At 42.8% G+C, this 19,159-nt stretch overlaps 1 protein-coding gene across 1 annotated transcript; it reads right to left on the bottom strand.

The window, feature by feature from the left end:
• Window positions 1-1,864: 1,864 nt before the first annotated feature.
• On the bottom strand, window positions 1,865-14,121 carry LOC139471978 (uncharacterized). The gene is made up of 7 exons (XM_071254484.1): window positions 14,061-14,121; window positions 8,632-8,779; window positions 7,642-7,739; window positions 7,008-7,082; window positions 5,620-5,688; window positions 4,382-5,065; window positions 1,865-2,013 (listed from the first exon to the last, which is right to left on the bottom strand). The coding sequence occupies exons 1-7, from the start codon at window positions 14,119-14,121 to the stop codon at window positions 1,865-1,867; spliced, it is 1,284 nt and encodes a 427-aa protein (XP_071110585.1).
• Between the last annotated feature and the right edge of the window lie 5,038 nt (window positions 14,122-19,159).

The raw sequence follows: 19,159 nt of genomic DNA, 5'->3' as shown, positions 1-19,159 counted from the left end.
GTGGAATATATTTCGGGGGGATAATCAAGACTGGTTTATACCATCTTCCCGAGGCAAGGGAGTTAACTGATTTTAAAAGTCCAGTTTCCACCCTTGCCGAACTAGGCTGGAGTTACTGGGCTCGATCGTAGCGCCACCAGTGGCTATTACCAGTTATGTCCCTTCTAAGCCTCTCCTATGGACCAATCAGATTCCACCTCTCGCATCACTTGCGTTTGCTTCACACAAAATGGTGGCGCCCAGTCAGGACGATCTGATCGATAATCAAGATCTATATTGTGATAAAACGGGTCTTACATCGCGAAGTGCATTAAATCACATGAGCACCTTGATTAAAAACGTTAAAAGATTTGGAAAATATCTGTTGACAGCGAGTTGACGGTGCACATGCTTTGCAAATCCTGCAAACGATCGAAATCTGCAGGACAGTTTACGAACCGGATTTCGATTTCGGTGCGCGATTTTGATTGGACTATGCATAGACTCGTTAGTCCAGACAAAACGTTACTCCATAATACCAGCCTAGTTCGGCAAGGGTGGAAACTGGACTTTTATAGTGACTCAGTTAACTCTCTTGCCTCGGGAAGATGGGTTTATATAGTCATAGACATATATTTATTTTTATATCCTCGAATTTTGTCCCTCAGTAAAACTCAGAAAATATTACTGATCAAGTACTTTTATTTTCAGCGTTGGCCGAATATGCAGAATCGCACAAATGTACCACTTGATACTATTCCAGGAGAGTAGCAAAATGCATCTCGTCCTGTTTTCTTGTACAGTCCGAACGGTCAACCTGGTCAGCGTCTATGCGCGCCTCGTCGATACACAACATTTTACACAACCTTGATTTAGTTGACGAGTATATGTATACAACACTGTAGAAGAGACATATAATGCTAAGGACATTCTCCTTGACATTTTTGAAGCAACGGGTCCAGCTGATTTATCCGGATTTTTAAAATCCTATTTCTTTACAACCCCCACCTCCACATCCAGCAATATTCCAGCTATGTCTGTATATAATCGAGTCTAGACCAGACAATACAGTGATTGCCATCATCAGCATCGATCCAAGCGATTTGGATGTGATAACATGCATCATCCAATTCAGCGAGTCTGACCACCCGATCCCGTTAGTCGCCTCTTGAAAGTGTGGTTGCCGAAGACAAATCCTAACCCGGATCCTCACGGAGCGCCTTGCCGGTTAACATGGATATCCCACTCAGACACAGTATTCTGACCCCGAGCGGACCAGTCCTTGTTATATCACCTAAATGCCGAGCGCCAGACAGGGTAACAAAAAGTACCATCTTTTAACGTATTTTGGTATCCCGCGGCCGGAGAATGAAACCCCGGAACTTCCGCTCCCCGGGCGGACGCTAGACCACTAGGCCACGGAGAAAGAACAAACGCATTGATTAGATATGCAGCATTATGTATTAACATATTCCAGGTGTTGGAAAGAAACATTGGCAACAACAGGACTGATGCATGTGACTGAGATTCTCCACGATAGACGATTGTTCATTGTCTTTGTTCCCGTACCTAAAACAAAAACGGTTTAATTTGCATACCTACCTTCTACACAGATGAAAGAAGCAGATTATATATTTTACAGTCGCTAGTTGGATAAATTTACTAAAAATGACAAATTTCGCGGACGAAGCATTAGGACTGTTTTGAATAAAAACGATGCAAAGTTATTGTAAACATATTATGCGTATTGCAATTTTTCGAAATAAATAATATTTTCAAGACCCTTCCAGAGACATTTCTTTTCTAGTAACCTTGTCCCGATAATAACTGTATGTATGATTGGTATCTAAACTGTGTGAGTAATATACCTTTCCATTTTTTTCTATTAGCCAAACTTTGAAAAAATCTTGGATAAGGTTCCGGAAGCTGATTTTCTTTTGTTTCCGAAAAAGCCACTGCCGGAACCTTTTTGGCGAAACACTGACCCGCCCATCCCGCCCATCGCACCAATCATCTGCTGAGCTATGGTCGCCCCTGCAATAGACAATGAATGTTACGCAAATCCCTGTGGTAGATAATGCATGTTATACCTAATCCTGTAGATAAATTACAGAGCATGTTGTACTTATACAGACGGTGGACAGATCATGTTGTACTTATACACACGGTAAACAGAGCATGTTGTACCTATACACACGGTGGACAGGGCATGTTGTACCCATACACACGGTGGACATAGTATGTTGTACCTATAGACACGGTGGACAGATCATGTTGTACCTATACACATAATGAACAGAGCATGTTGTACCTATACACATGGTGGACAGGGCATGTTGTACCCATACACACGGTGGACATAGTATGTTGTACCTATAGACACGGTGGACAGAGCATGTTGTACCTATAGACACGGTAGACAGAGCATGTTGTACCTATAGACATGGTAGACAGAGCATGTTGTACCTATAGACACGATGGACAGAGCATGTTGTACCTATACACACGGTGGACAGAGCATGTTGTACCTATACACACGGTAGACAGAGCATGTTGTACCTATAGACACGGTGGACAGAGCAAGTTGTACCTATACACACGGTGGACAGAGCATGCTGTACTTATACACACGGTGGACAGAGCAAGTTGTACCTATACACACGGTGGACAGAGCATGCTGTACTTATACACACGGTGGACAGGGCATGTTGTACTTATACACACGGTGGACATAGAATGTTGTACTTATACACACGGTGGACAGGGCATGTTGTACTTATACACACGGTGGACATAGAATGTTGTACTTATACACACGGTGGACAGAGCATGTTGTACCTATACACACGGTGAACAGAGCATGTTGTACCTATACACATGGTGGACAGAGCATGTTGTACCTATACACACGGTGAACAGAGCATGTTGTACCTATACACACGGTGGACAGAGCATGCTGTACTTATACACACGGTGGACAGAGCAAGTTGTACCTATACACACGGTGGACAGAGCATGCTGTACTTATACACACGGTGGACAGGGCATGTTGTACTTATACACACGGTGGACATAGAATGTTGTACTTATACACACGGTGGACAGAGCATGTTGTACCTATACATATACTAGACACTGCATTGAATGATTTACATTTATGTAGCGCTAATTCAGTGAATTCGTATTCAAAGTTACCCATATTGTCTGTGTTTGTTTTATTGCTTATACACTAATACTATATAGTCTGTGAAGTACATTTACGGCCTTGAATTAGACTGAGGGAGTTACGCCCCTTACACCTTACCACCACTCGATGACAGAGTAATTTATGTTGAACACCCCTTTGCACAGTTTTATCTTACCTCGTGAACGTGATGAGTGCCATGGGTACTAGAAGTACCGCTTTGGTGAAACCCACGAGCGGACAGACCAAAATATCCGTGCCAAAGGCTAGAGAATATTCAGAAGCTGGAGAAGTTATGGAGGCTGGGGAGCCTATGGAGGCGAGATACTGGAGAGGCGAGAGAGGCTATGGCGGCTAGAGAATCTTCAGAAGCAGGAGAGGCTATGGGAGGCTAGGGAGGCTAGAGATGCTGGAGAGGCTAGTGAGGCTGGAGAAACTGGAGAGGCTGGAAAGGCAAGAGGGGCTGAAGAGGCTATAGAGGCTAGACAGGCTGGAGAGGCGAGAGAGGCTATGGAGGCTAGAGAGGCGAGAGAGGCTATGGAGGCTAGAGAATCTTCAGAAGGCTAGTGTGACTGGAGAGGATCGAGAGGCGAGAGAGGATAGAGAGGCGAGAGATGCTGGAGAGGCTAGTGAGGCTGGAGAGACTGGAGAGACTAGTGTGGCTAGGGAGGCTAGAGTGGCTAGAGAGGCGGTAGAGGCTAGAGAGGCTAGAGATGCTGGAAAGGCCAGAGAGGCTGGAGAGGCGGTAGAGGCTAGAGAGGCTAGAGAGGCCGGAAAGGCCAGAGAGGCGGTAGAGGCGGTAGAGGCTAAAGAGGCTAGAGAGGCTGGAGAGGCTGAAGAGGCTAGTTAATCTGTTTGGAACCAACCAGGAACCACTACAGTATCATGGGATAGATACACTTCCACGGATACACGTTTCATTAATTTCGTAGCATTCCACGGAACTGCCACCGACACATTGCAACAACGATGCGATAATTTTACCGAATTTCTGCTGAAATTCTCGAAAGACACGTGAGAAAGAAACTATTAACACATCAATGATAACTCGAAGATATGGTGACAATCGAAAATGTGTCGAGGAAGTTCGAGACAAACGGAGTGCCGGGATTCTGCTGAAGTTCTGCTGATTTTAGTTAGTTGTTGCGATGTGCGGATCCGCAGTTTAACATTTAACACAGAGCAAGATCAAATATTTTGAAGTTGTAACATAGTAACCTCCTCGACTTCCCCTGCCCTTAGCAAGACCGCGATCCGACGTTCGGGCGTGACCGCTGTACGACGCCTGTGCGTTATTATCGGACGGCATCCGAGCGCGACCATTGGGCGCCGTTTTGGCGTTACCATCGGACAATCTCTTGGCCTGACCACTGTGCGACGTTTGGGCGTGACCATCGGACAATCTCTGAGCCTGACCACTGTGCGACGTTTGGGCGTGACCATTGGACAATCTCTGGGCCTGACCACTGTGCGACGTTTGGGCGTGACCATTGGACGGCATCTTGGCGTGACCACTGTGCGACGTTTGGGCGTGACCATCGGACAATCTCTGAGCCTGACCACTGTGCGACGTTTGGGCGTGACCATTGGACAATCTCTGGGCCTGACCACTGTGCGACGTTTGGGCGTGACCATTGGACGGCATCTTGGCGTGACCACTGTGCGACATTTTGGCATGACCATTTGGCGGTATCAGGGCGTGATTAGCGTACGGCGTCCGGGCCTGACCACTGTGTGACATTTGGGCGTGACCATTGGGCAGTGTCTGGGTGTGACCATTGGACGATATCTGGGCGCGACCACGATGCAACTTTTGGACATGACCACTGTGCGAAAACCGAGTGTGTTTCCTGGACGGACCCTGTCCACGCTCACTGTGTGACTTTGTGACACCATTGGAATCTGAAGTGCAGACAAAGTAAGGAACGAGAGAATGTTAACATTTCAAACTGAGAAGATCTCTTCTTCACGTTTTATTAATTCACATCCGGAAGACATCTGATTCTTGCCTAATCTGGGATTATCACAGTTGTATATAACAATTGATTGAGTGAGTGAGTTGGGTTTAACGCCGATTTGAACAGGATTCCAGCTATTATATCACGGCGTATCAGGTTAATGTGGGAGGAAATCCCGAAGTGATGCAGGTCTTCGACGTTTATCACTTTGGTGAAACCAACGAGCACGGGTATGGTGCTGACAAACCAAGAAACATCATCGGGGCGAAACGGGATTCGAACCCGCAATCATAGGATTCTGGTGTGCCAAAGGGACGCAACTTTGGCACACAGGGAATCGCGGCGCCTTAGACGACTGGGCCACCCGTGCCCCCCACATAAATCAGTAAACGCAAGATGACAATAGGAAATATGTTGCAGTAATCTAAATGTACCGAGGGTGGGAGGGTTGTGATGATGTTCAAAGGAATAATGACAATTTATAATGAAAGTACTCACCGTCAAAAGAGTGCTTGTGTGGACCACATTTGGTATTTGAAGCATCAATGGCCGACTTCATCTGGGAAACTGGGACATTGTATATCAGAGTGTTACAGGATTTAATATTAAAGCATCCGGTAACATTGAATTTCCTTTACAGACATCAAAGTGCTCCCAAACTTAATATTATAACATCCGGTAACATGTCTTCACTGGGTATCAAAGTCCACTAGGACCCAACAACCGGTAACATCCCAATATTGTATAATATCAGAGCACTCCAAAACCTAATATCATAACAACCAATAACATTCCTTCACCGACAGGAATCATATTCTACCAAATGGTAACACCCCTTTTCTGGAAACCAAGTCAAAAGTTTTGTTTTTGAAACTTTATTTATCCAAAATATCTAATTGTTTCATCATGTATAGTATTACACAACGGACAGAAAATAACTAAACTAAGAACTAATTTAAAAGATATAAATGTAGCTGCGGCGAGGTGTACATTAACAACACCGTGGTGTCGCAACTGAACGAAACATCTAATCACAATGAAATGCAAGTAGAAGCTGAAGTGGGGTTGCAATGAGACCAGGGCCCACTTGCACAAAGCGATTTAGTGCTAAGATGATCTTAACTCCCATACTTTAACATAGGATTACAATAGTAATCACAGATGACAGAAAAAGATGTTGGCGACGTAGCGGCGAGGTCTATGCCAGAGAAACAATTCTTAATTATGATCATGGTGAAAACTTCGCAACTTTCTGTATGTTTAGACCCGTGAAGATCCGGGGTAGAATAGGTCTTCCGCAACTCATGCTTGACGTAAAAGGCGACTATGCTTGTCGTAAGAGTCGAATGACGGGATCGGGTGGTCAGGCTCACTGACTTATTTGATGCATGTCATCGTATCCAAATTGCGTGGATCGATGCTCATGATATTAATCACAGAATTGTCTGATCCAGACTCGATTATTAACAGACCGCCGTCATATAGCTGGAATATTGCTGAGTGTGGCGTTAAACAACAAACAATCCTGTATGTGTAATTAACAGAGCGGGTCAACGCGCCGGGAACATTGGCCAGTCGGTCCCAGTGTGCCTCTAATCATGTGATGACCTTGCTGCTGGCATCATAATCTTCACCCCTGAGTTCTATGTCCTATCGGCCGACTGAGCTACCACCCGAATGCAAACCGGACTACTGTATGCCACTGTTAGGCGTAGTTGTGTTATGACCATACTTGAACTACACAAGTTCCAACCGGAATTTATTTTCAAACACTGCCCACCTTTTAAATTTGAAAAGCCAAATACAGTTCTAGGATACATATGTTAAGATGGTGACGATAACTTCCCTGCTTGTTACTCAAATACTAGTATGTATAACAGATTTACCGTCTCTGCGGACTCCTGTCATTTCCTCAAGCAGGTGCTCCTGTTGTTTCAGTAATATGCTCATCACTGTCTCACCTAAACAAAGTATCATACGAGAAATGACATGCAACAATGAGAATTTGCTAGCCTGTCTGTTAAATTCACATACCTGATCTTTAAAATCCTTGGTAACCATAAACTATTTTATGTCCAAAACATATCCCATCTGATCCATGCTAAATTGGAACGATATTCTATCATACCCATGCTATATCTGAGTTATTTCCTATCTGATCCATGCGATATCTGAGTATATCCTATCTGATCTGTGATACATCTGAGCCATACCCTATCTGATCTGTGATACATCTGAGCCATGTCCTATCTGATTCATGCTACATCTGGGCCATATCCTACCTGATGCATGCTACATCTGAGCCATACCCTATCTGATATGTGATACATCTGAGCTATATCCTATCTGATTCATGCTACATCTGAGCCATATCCCATCTGATCCATGCTACATCTGGGCCATATCCTACCTGATGCATGCTACATCTGATACATATCCAATCTGATGCATGCTACATCTGAGCCATATTCTATCTGATCTGTGATATATCTGGGCCATATCCTACCTGATGCATGCTACATCTGAGCCATATCCTATCTGATTCATGCTGCATCTGAGCCATATCCCATCTGATCCATGCTACATTTGGGCCATATCCTATCTGATGCATGCTACATCTGAGCCATATCCTATCTGATCTGTGATACATCTGAGCCATATCCTATCTGATCTATGCGATTTCTGAACCATATACTATCTAATCCATGGGATATCTGAACCATATCCAATCTGATGAATGCTACATCTGAGCCATATCCTATCTGATCCAAGCGATATCTGAACCATATCCTATCTGATCCATACCACATCTGAGCCATATCCTATCTGATCTGTGATACATCTGAGCCATATCCTATCTGATTAATACTCCATTTGAGCCATATCCTATCTTATCCATGCGATTTCTGAACCATGTACTATCTGATCCATGCGATATCTGAAGCATATCCTATCTGATCCATGCTACATCTGAGCCATATCCTATCTGATCCATGCTAGATCTGAGCCATATCCTATCTGATCCATGCTACATTTGAGCCATATCCTATCTGATCCATGCGATTTCTGAACCATGTACTATCTGATCCATTGGATATCTGAAGCATATCCTATCTGATCCATGCTACATCTGAGCCATATCCTATCTGATTAATGCTACATCTGAGCCATATCCTATCTGATTCATGCTACATCTGAGCCATATCCTATCTGATTCATGCTAAATCTGAGCCATATCCTATCTGATTCATGCCACAACTGAGTTATATCCTATCTGATTCATGCTAAATCTGAGCCATATCCTATCTGATTCATGCCACAACTGAGCCATATCCTATCTGATTCATGCTACATCTGAGCCATATCGCATCTGACTGATTATTTATCTGAATCACATCCCATGCATGCTACATGAAACTCCTATGCACATTCTAACTCACGTTACATGAGCCACATGTTATCTGATCAATTTATCTGAATCAACATCATGGCATGTTTTAATTGTGTCACAGTGTCACAGTTGGAGTCTGGACATCGCCTGAACTTTGCAGTTGGTCCTCGTCAGCATCTTCATCTTGCTTGTCAATGGATTCGCCTTTGGTCCATTTTAATCCCCCAGCTTTGGTCCAGGAGTACTTATCCTTCAGCGCGGATCCAGCTTTGTGCAAATATAATATTAACAAAGTTGTCAAGAAATAATCCTTTTTCATGCCACTATAGTCAATAATGTTCTGTTGGACCAGTGGGGGGCACCGGTGGCCCAGTCGTCTTAGGCGCCGCGATTCGCTGTGCAGAGTTGCGTCCCTTGGGCATGCCAGAAACCTACAATTGTGGGTTCGAATCCCGGTTCGCCACGATATGTTTCTGGGTTTGTCAGCACCATACCCGTGCTCGTGGGTTTCACCGAAGTGGTAAACGTCTGAGACCTGCATCACTTCGAGCTTTCCTCCCACATTAAGCTGACACGCCGCGATATAACTGGAATACTGTTAAAAGCGGCGTTAAACCAAACTCCCTCCCTCACTCACTTCTGTATTGGTTTAGTACTTAGTTTGCTATTCGGGGTTTCTCGGTGTTAGGAAACACACTTTGGTTGTCCCCGTGGTCTTGGAGTGGAGCGTCCGCCCGGATAGCGGAAGGTGCGGGGTTCGTTCCCGGCCGCTTTCACCTTGTCTGGCGCTCGGAATTAAGGGGATAAAACAAGGACTGGTCGGCCCTGAGCCAGTATACTGTGTCTGAGTGGGGTATTCATGTTAAACTGCAGCATGGTATCTCAGTGAGCTAGCACTATAAATCGGCATCAGTCCAGACAAGTACAAGCAGCCACACACACACGTGCATGCACGTCGCTATATAAGTGCAATAATCTTGGACGCGACGTTAAACCCCATTTCACCTAACCACACCCACGGCTGACAGGACAGGTTGTTCTCTACGACGTCCACGCATACGGGTTATAACCTTTGGCGAAAGCATGTGTCTTCACCTCCAGGTCTCGCTAGACCATTAACGTGTCACCTTGCTACTGGTTTGTTCAGGTCGAAACTGATCAAATAGTCAGGTTTCGTTAGTAAGTGGTTATGGGGCAGTTTTCTCTCAGGTTCTGAGGGGTGGTATTCAGCTAAAACTTACTGGCTAGGCTTTTATATTTCCTACCGCGTTTTTCTAGTAATCCGTAGATGACCGACTTTCCGTCTTGTATAGGTCAAGTACTTATTTACCATCGGGAGGCAAGTTACACTTTTGGTCAAGTACCCTTTTCAATGATTGTGACTAAAGTACCTTTTATTTTGGGAAGTTTAGAATTTCTTTGCCCAGTCAAAGTGACTGGGGCTTTAGTCTATAAGACCAGTTTGCTATTCAGGCGTTTTCGTCTATTTTGTTGTCCAAGGGACCTATAGGGACAGACCCACTGTGATTATTTCCCGTTATTTATTAGAGTGTTGGGTTAATTAAATCTCAAGTGTTAATTGGTTGTAGCCGACTTAGTTTGTTGTCTATGTATCTTTCAATTATCTTGTCAAAGTGTTGATTTATTTACTCTCTTTTTTTACTGTTTTACAATTGCTTAGCTTATCAGCTTTTATATTTGTTCTGGTTTAACTAATCAGTAATCGTTGTCAGGGTAATCCTTTTAATCCTTGACAGTTCGTGTTCACCCCAAGAGGTGAGGTTAGGTGAGGTGAAATAGGGTTTAACGTCGCGTCCAAGATTATTGCACTTATATAGCGACGTGCATGCACGTGTGTGTGTGTGTGTGTGTGTGTGTGTGTGTGGCTGGTTGTACTAGTCCGGACTGATGCCGATTTATAGTGCTAGCACAATGAGATACCATGCCGCAGTTTAACATGAATACCCCACTCCGAGCCGACCAGTCCTTGTTTTAGCCTCTTAATGCCGATGTGTGTGTGTGTGTGTGTGTGTGTCCTTGATTTAGCCCCTTAATGCCGAGCGCCAGACAGGGTAACAACAAGTACCATCATTTAACGTCTTTTGGTACGACGCGGCCGGGGGATCGAACCCCGGACGGACCTTCTGCTCTCCGGGCGGACGCTCTACCACTAGACCACGGAGGCGGTCGTTCACCCCAAGATGTTATCTGTGTTCACGCTAGCTTGTTTATAGCATGCATTAAAATAATACTTGAAAATAATGCATCACCACATTAATGCGATTGTCGACCCCCTTACCAAAAAAAACACGCCAGGACAGGACACGAACATATCCATCGTACTGCTTGTCGAGGACCACCCGTTACTCCTTTCTTCACAATGGTACGCGCCAGAGGGACCTCATACATTGTCATACGGGGTTAATTGTCAGGTCACAACTCAACCTATCCTGGTTCATATGGTTACAAAATGTTTTCTCTGTGCCAGTAAACAACAGAAACTATGCACAGACAACGCAATTCGAAATCAACATGATGTTTTCAGTTTCAACAAAATCATTAAATGCGATATCGTGTCACTGGATTGTCTGGCCCATCACCTAATTGTACTCTGGGCAAGTCTCGATTGTTTGCAAGTTTGTGCATGTTGTATGATTGGCGGGTGCCACTACGAAAGCCTAATGGTGCCACTTTGGAAGCAAAATTTTATTTTGTCTAAATCGAAATTTGTCGTAATTTCAATTATTTTCTCGAAATTTCTAGTTCTTAATCGCTACTTCGATCAATTTCTCGTGATATCTTTCTCTCTCTCGTTACTTCAAGTTTATTTTAAAAAATCGAAATCAGTAACTTTGATATGTTATTTTGGATTTTTCGACAGCATTAATCCGTGCCGCCTTGATAAAACATTTTATCATCCAAAACTGGCTCCCACAGGAGATATCGCTTGGACTAGATCAAGCGATATCTACACTGTAGATATCGCTGCAATGAAATTACATCAAATGCTTTGCAGACCATTGTGACGTCACCGGTTACCATGACGTCACAATCAAATGACATCACTAATGGCTCTGCTACTGAAGATGTTAGCAGTACTTTTTACACTGAAAACACTGCTAATTAATGTCTACAAATTGAAAAAGTAGGAAGAATGATGTTGGATGATAAATAAAATTTCACCCTCGTGTCTTTTGATATCAAATATATCAACACTCGTTGATAAAAGAAGCAAAAATCCTCGGCAAGTCTCGTGATTTTTTACCACTTTTATCAACTCGTGTTGATATATTTGATATCAAAAGACACTCGGGTGAGATTCTCTATATACTACTCAAAGCGGCGTTAAACTGATTCACACATACATGTACAGATCTGTTCCTGTAAATACATGAAACTTTCAAATAGTTTTAATTATTACCCAGTGATTGTCTGTCACGTCGCTTTAAGAAGAAAACAAATTGAAAAAGACCATTAAGACGTATGTATAAGAAAATAAGTATAGCGTTGTTCATGCAAATATCAGTCTGTTTTTTTTAATGACATGTGGTAGTTAGTCGGTAGCTATAACGAGCGAAAGCGAGTTAGATACGCTTTGTGACAACGAGTTGTAAGATCGATGGTATCTGACACGCACGAGAGCAGTAATCTGTTGCTTACATACCCTAAAATCACACCTTTTTAGCATCGAATCGATGCTTATTGTCTATTATCGTGATCGCATTAGCGCATTAATACATAACACCACTCAGTCTGTCAGAAGTGACGTCATCCTACGTACTGCTTACTACTCATAAATAATGTGACCCTACACGAAATGGTTTCCACCATAATTGTGAATTATCAAGGCGATAATGATAATGCAAACTAGACAAAAACAAAGAACACGGTTGCCAAGTTAAAAGTTTTCACCTCAAAGAAATTACCAAATATGTACAGCAATGTTTACTTCCGTATGATATCACTTCCGGTGACCGACTTTTACAAAATGGCGTGTTCACTGACAACAGTATTCGGGATTTCCTTAGGAGGATTTTCGGTGATTTAGGGATCGCATATACATAAATGTGTCACGTAAGCAATCAGAAACATTCTGACAATCTGCGTACTGTCATTTGTTTGTGACGTGATCTAGCGTCAGTCATGGCGTTACACAGTACGGAAGCATTTATGGTTTCTGTTGAATTTACCACATAATTGTAATGTGTATATTTGTAATTCCATAATTAGTGCAAAGATACTCTTCCAATGAATATTCTCAAACGCGTGATCGAGCCAATGTATGCAACAATTAGACGTAAGAACCTCTAAAAATGCTTTGTAAACACTTCAGCAAGTACAGTTTTCCGAGCACAGTGTTCGTTTCCACAGCTAATTTATTTCGCATGATTTCATCTGGATAATTTGCATTGGTGACAAAGACCATTTGTCATTTGTTTCTAATAGGTATGAGGAATTCAGGGATGCATGTATAGCAGCTGAGTTGAAATATACCATATCGAATAGGCGTCTCATAACCGGCATTTTGTAAACACAATCCAATATGGCGGAACGTACACTACAGCGCTTGTGTATCATTAGTGATTTAATACCCGTGGTCACTAATATGCTGTTTTTCTATTTTAACTATTCGAGTAAATATCCGATATTTAGATTGCTTAACACACAGTAAATAACGCCGTGAATTGTGATTTGGCGAGATTTACGATGTACCAAATTTTCAGAAGTCACTTTCAGTAATTTTGCTTTGCCTAAAATAACAGTGATTGATAAAAAAAGAGGGAATTCAAAACTGTGAAGTGTATTAGTTTGCGTGATGACGTTTTAATTTTATTCGACTTCGAAGTGAGGGTTGAAGAGGGGGGACATATGTGTCGCTGTGGCGAGGACGAGGACGAGTTTGTCTATTATTATTATTTATTTATTATTATTATTATTATTAACACGGTCCTGTACGTAGGTCAACATTCGACTGAAGCACGAGCAACTTATCAATAACTAAGAATCAGTCCGTCATCATCTGACCTCAGGTCATCACCATGGAGTAGCCAATCACTGGCCTGGAATTCGATCTCACACATATGTTTGATACCAGTCATCTCAAATGGGTTTTTCACCATCAGGTGTGTAAGAAAAAATTACATACTATTCTATTTTTTGTGCATTGTTTTACATCCATTAATTAGGCTCAGTGGAGTATTAAGGAAATTAATATATTTTGAATAAAATTTCTATTTTCCTCGCGGCATTTTGTTGCTATTATCGGGGAAGCCGGAACCAAAAATAAGAATTGTGTCTCCTAAACAAAAGCGGCAAAACCTGACTATAATCGTAATATCACCTCAACGCCAGCGAATAACCAGTCTCGATTATCCACCGAGATAGATTCCATCGAGGTTAAAAGGAAACTTTAAGATAGAAGTGAAAGAAATCTATGCCAAAACCACAGTCCAATGTACGATTCCGACTATTTCATAAGCATGTGTTTATGAATCACTACCAAATAGTGATGACACCAGGTGTTCTCGAAAATAAATGAACGACTGACCTCCTTTCGACTCCACCGCCACCGTCAACACCGTCAAGACGACGAACATCACCCGCAACATGTTGTAAACACTAGGAAGCAAAGAAAAAGGTTAACTGCTACTTGTTTAACAATTATATTATAATAACAGTCACTGTGTTCCGTATACGAGAAGTGAGTGCGTTAAAATTTAACGTCGCAACGGCATTATTTTAGCCATAAAGCGGCCGTAGCCGAAAAGACTGATAGCGCCAGTTGATAGGGGTTGATGTCGTGCAATGACCAAATCGGTACATAAAAAGGAGCAAATATAATTATGACCATCCTTCCATTTGTCACCTAGAAACGCTATAGTACAGGCATTCCGCTATAAATCCTGGACAGAGGACTAAGTACTCACCGATATGCTCCCCTGTGTTTGTGTTGTTGTTTTTCAACGAAGCACTCAGCAATATTTCAGTAGTGGTCCACGGTGTAGACGTAAAGTACCTATATGTCATTGAGTGCTAGTAACAATATTTTGCATCTTTTATAGAACATTGACTGCGTGGACGGAGTCATCAGAAATATGCTGACCACACAAGTACTTGTGACAGAAGTACTTATAAACAATCACAAATTACACTAATTTGGCATGTTCTGTCATTTAAAAATATGACTGAAACGTCGGTTGCAAATGATTTCAAGTAATTACAAGGTTTATGTCTTTGGAAACAATGAAAGTCCAACATTCTCACGGCCTGTGAGGGTTTTTGTTGTGTTAGATTGCTCGCCTTCAGACTTTAGAACACACAGGCTCAGCATGCTTTCGATCTGAGCACTGGCCATTAGGAAAATATGTTTTCTGTATGCAAGACGCAATCAATCGTTTCAGATATTGAAATATATCCAGGCATTTGGGGATTCTTAATGAACGTCAACACAGATTACTTGTTTTTCGTTTGTAGAATATAGCATTAGTGATTTAAATTATTTCTTATTTGATTCCTTTACCCAGTACTCAGAAATATAACGCTCATTTCTTATATGGAGACCGCCTCCGTGGTCAAATGGTAAAGCGTCCGCTCGGAGAGCGGAAGGTCCGGGGTTCGATCCCCGACCGCGTCATACCAAAAGACGTTAAAAGATGGTACTTGTTATCTTGTCTGGCGCTCGGCATTAAGTGGCTAAAACAAGGACTGGTCGGCTCGGAGTCAGTATACTGTGTCTGGGTGGGGTATTCATGTTAAACTGCAGCATGGTATCTCAGTGTGCTAGCACTATAAATCGGCATCAGTCCTGACTAGTACAAGCAGCCACACACACACACACACACGTGCATGCACGTCGTTATATAAGTGCAATAATCTTGGACGTGACGTTCAACCCCATTTCACCTCACCTCTTATATGGATACTTATCATGTTTATTTGTTTCATTTGTTGTTTAACGCCGCACTCAGCAATATTCCAGCTATATGACGGCAGTGTGTAAATAATCGAGTCTGGACCAGACAATCCAGTGATTAACACCATGAGCATCGACCCACACAATTGGAATACGATGACATGCATCAACCAAGGCAGCGAGCCTGACCACACGATCCCGTTAGTCGCCTCTTACGACAAGCACAGTCGCCTTTTACGGCAAGCATGGTTTGCTGAAGACAAATTCTACTTAAGATACTATGTTTGTGCCAAAGCTGACGGTGTGTTGGAGAGTCTCATTAAATTCATTGCATTATCTACGTTTCATATTTACATTTTGATGCAAAATCACACATTGACGGTTTCGAATGGGAAGTGACTGGTCCTGAGCAGCAAACAGAAAGCCTTCTGTTTCACTTTTCAGCCCAGGTGACTTCATCAAAGCGAAGGACTCTGCAGGGTTGGTGATCTTCTCAACACACTGCACATAAACTCGATGCAGTGGTCGTTCAGAAAGCCTTTCCTTGAAAAACTGAGTCTGGACCGACTTAATATGACACTTCGCTTGGTTAACTCATTTCTGCAACCGTCCAGGGGCGGTCGGGTAACCTAATGTTTAAAGCGTTCGCTAGTCACGCCGAAGACCCGGGTTCGATTCCCGACATGGGTACAATGTGTGAAGCCCATTTCTGGTGTCCCCCGCCGTGATATTGCTGGAATATTGCTAAAAGCGGCGTAAAACCATACTCACTCACTCACTCACTCACTGTACCGTACCGTCCAGCAGTACATATCCATCAACTAAATCAACAGCGAGGGTTGTGGGATCTATTGTCTGACCTGATTCTTCGTGTCAGGGAGTCAATACCCTGAATTTCTTGTTTCGTCCAGTCAACAACACCAAAAGAATACGAAAGGACGGGTACAGCATATGTATCTGTGGCTTTGACTTTATTGCGAGCGTTCAGTTCTGAACTCCAGATTTTCTTAAGTCTACATTTGTACTCTGCCCGAAGTTTTTACATGAGATATGGGCATTCGGGAGTTTGTCCCTAACCTGCATACCTAAGTACGTACAGGCCTGACCTTCCACGAGATGGTCAATAACTCCTCCCCCAAGTAAACTGACTGATCCTCTCTCTTCTACCTTGCCACGTTTCAGATAAAGAATGTTGCATTTGTCAAGTCCAAAGGACATACCGATGTCATTAAAAAAGGACTCGACAAGGAGAATCCGTTTTCTTAGTGTTGATCCTCCATAGGCAGTTTATCCAACAAATCGAGAGGTTAAGGTGGTAAGTTTCAAGGCCTCTTCAAGGATCATTTTCTGAACCATCAAATGATCCTTACAACCCCAACATCCCTTTCTGGCTTCTTTCTGCCCCCTCAAGATAATGTCATTGGAAGCGCAGTAAATACGACACCCTGTAAATATTTTGTACTGTGTGTTCAAACAAGTAATAGGACGGAAACTTTTAGGGTCAGTCAGATCACCTTTCTTTGGAAGAGTGAGTGATTGAGTTGGGTTTAACGCCGCTTTTAACAGTGTTCCAGTTATATCGCGGCGTGTCAGCTTAATGTGGGTGGAAAGCCCGAAGTGATGCAGGTCTCAGACGTTTACCACTTCGGTGAAACCCACGAGCACGGGTATGGTGCTGACAAACCTAGAAACATAATCGTGGCGAAACGGGATTCGAACCCAAAATCAAAGGTTTCTGGCATGCCCAAGGGACGCAACTCTGCACAGCGAATCGCCTTAGACGACTGGGCCACCCGTGCCCTCTTCTTTGGAAGGAGTATCGTTCGCCCTTTGCACAACTTAGGCGGAACGTCCCCTGTATCCACAGGAGAATTAAAACAGTGACGTAATGGCGTTTGGACACATGGGACAAGATTCCAATGCCGGTTTCGAAAACCAACAGGCCCTGGCGCCGTATCAGAATTGGACTTTTTAATTACATTTTTCAGGCAATCAGATGTAATGAAACACAAGAATGGTGACCTTATCTTTTCATGTACACTGTTATTGTAATCCCCTTCCCATGGTTCTTCGAGGTTACAGTTGACGGGTATAGACCACAATTGTTTCTAAACTCTTTCACTGTCATTGGTTGCATTTAATTATCTGTGAAATCGTTTTTCATTAGATTTGAACAATTTATTTTGTTTTATGAAATTTTAATTATTTCTTATCCCACTTTCTTTTTCTTTCTGTCCAAACCTTTAACTTTGCCTTCAGAGAATCAAGAATTTGATTGAGAATTTTCCCCTCTGTTGTCTTGTGTTTGATTTTTTTATTTTTTTATTTTTTACCAAATTGATCTCTGGCGTTTTGACATAGATTCGCCCGAAGAACGCAATTTTAAGCAAAGTTCTATCCAGGACACAAATACTGAGGGAAACAAATAAGGGAACACACGAAAGTACACTGTTCCTCTATTTATTTCCAGGTTGCTTCGCATGCTTTGAATTCCACTGTGGGTGAAAGTCTGGAAATAAATAAAGGAACAGTGTGATGAAGTGGTGTTCCCTTATTTGTTTCCCTCAGTATATTTCTTTTTAAGTTTAATTTGAAACCGGTTTTTCCATTGATGCTTTTGTTCATTACCATTTTGTGGTTCATTTTCTTTGGAAACTGTATGGAGTTCCTACAGTGTTCGAGCAGCAGCATACACGCGGCAGTTAACGTCATGCAAAGAACAGTCAGTTATTTTTTTCAATATTTTTATCATTTAATGTTTGTTTGTTTAACGCCGCACTCAGCAATATTCCAGATATATGACGGCGGTCTGTGATTAATCGAGTCTGGACCAGACAATCCAGTGATTGACACCAGTTGTATAAAATTGGGATATGATGACATGTATCAACCAAGTCAGCGAGCCTGACCACTCGAACAACTACTGTACCTGGTGGGTAAATGTTTTCAAAAATAAAACGAAAATGAATTCAATATCAGATACATGTGAATGTGAACTTTATTCGTTTGAAGGAAACAGTTTGTTATCATATATACTACCGACAAAAAGAGAGGGAACTGATGATTTGAATGAAGCTGTCGTTGAGGTGTACATTTACAAAAACGTGGCGTTGCATCTGAACGCTGCATCTGATCACAATGCACGAACAAACGGGTGACGTTGCAATGAGTGAGTGAGTGAGTTGAGTTTAACGCCGCTTTTAACAGTATTCCAGTTATATCACGGCGTGCCAGCTAAATGTGGGAGGAAAGCCCGAAGTGATGCAGGTCTCAGACGTTTACCACTTCGGTGAAACCCACGAGCACGGGAATGGTGCTGACAAACCTAGAAACATAATCGGGGCGAATAGGGATTCGAACCCACAATCATAGGTTTCTGGCGTGCCCAAGGGACGCAACTCTGCAGAGCGAATCGCGGCGCCTTAGACGACTGGGCAACAGTTCTTGACCATGATCAGTGTGGGGGTGGAGGTGTCCTGGTGGGGGGTAGTATGAAGAGAACTGATTTAGTTATTTTCATTGAATATTTGACTGGCCAGCGATATGCCAGGGACCTGTCTTTGTTTCATTCACTTGTATTATTGGCAGAAATTCTTAACTGCAAGATGACGATGCCATGCCACTTTGTGCCAGGTCGTAACCCATTATCTCGGAAAAGAAGGCATGCGGACATTTAACTGGTCCGCAAAGTCCCCTGTCGTGTCCCCAAGAGATTGTAAGCCAGTACCAGAGAG

Source organism: Haliotis cracherodii, unplaced genomic scaffold, assembly GCF_022045235.1.
Source record: "Haliotis cracherodii isolate W230 unplaced genomic scaffold, xgHalCrac1.p SCAF_23, whole genome shotgun sequence".
NCBI classification, from domain to species: Eukaryota; Metazoa; Mollusca; class Gastropoda; order Lepetellida; family Haliotidae; genus Haliotis; species Haliotis cracherodii.
Note: the sequence above shows the minus strand (reverse complement) of the source record. Positions and strands in the feature narration are given on the sequence as shown.

Bases quoted from the DNA above. Each gene is read 5' to 3' on its own strand.
- LOC139471978 (XM_071254484.1), bottom strand. From the start codon at position 14,121: ATGTTGCGGGTGATGTTCGTCGTCTTGACGGTGTTGACGGTGGCGGTG. The intron at 5,066-5,619 runs GTGAGTACTTTC...TCTGCACTTCAG, and splicing joins ACACAAGCACTCTTTTGACG to ATTCCAATGGTGTCACAAAG. The intron at 2,014-4,381 runs GTTACTATGTTA...TGTCTATTGCAG, and splicing joins GGGCAGGGGAAGTCGAGGAG to GGGCGACCATAGCTCAGCAG.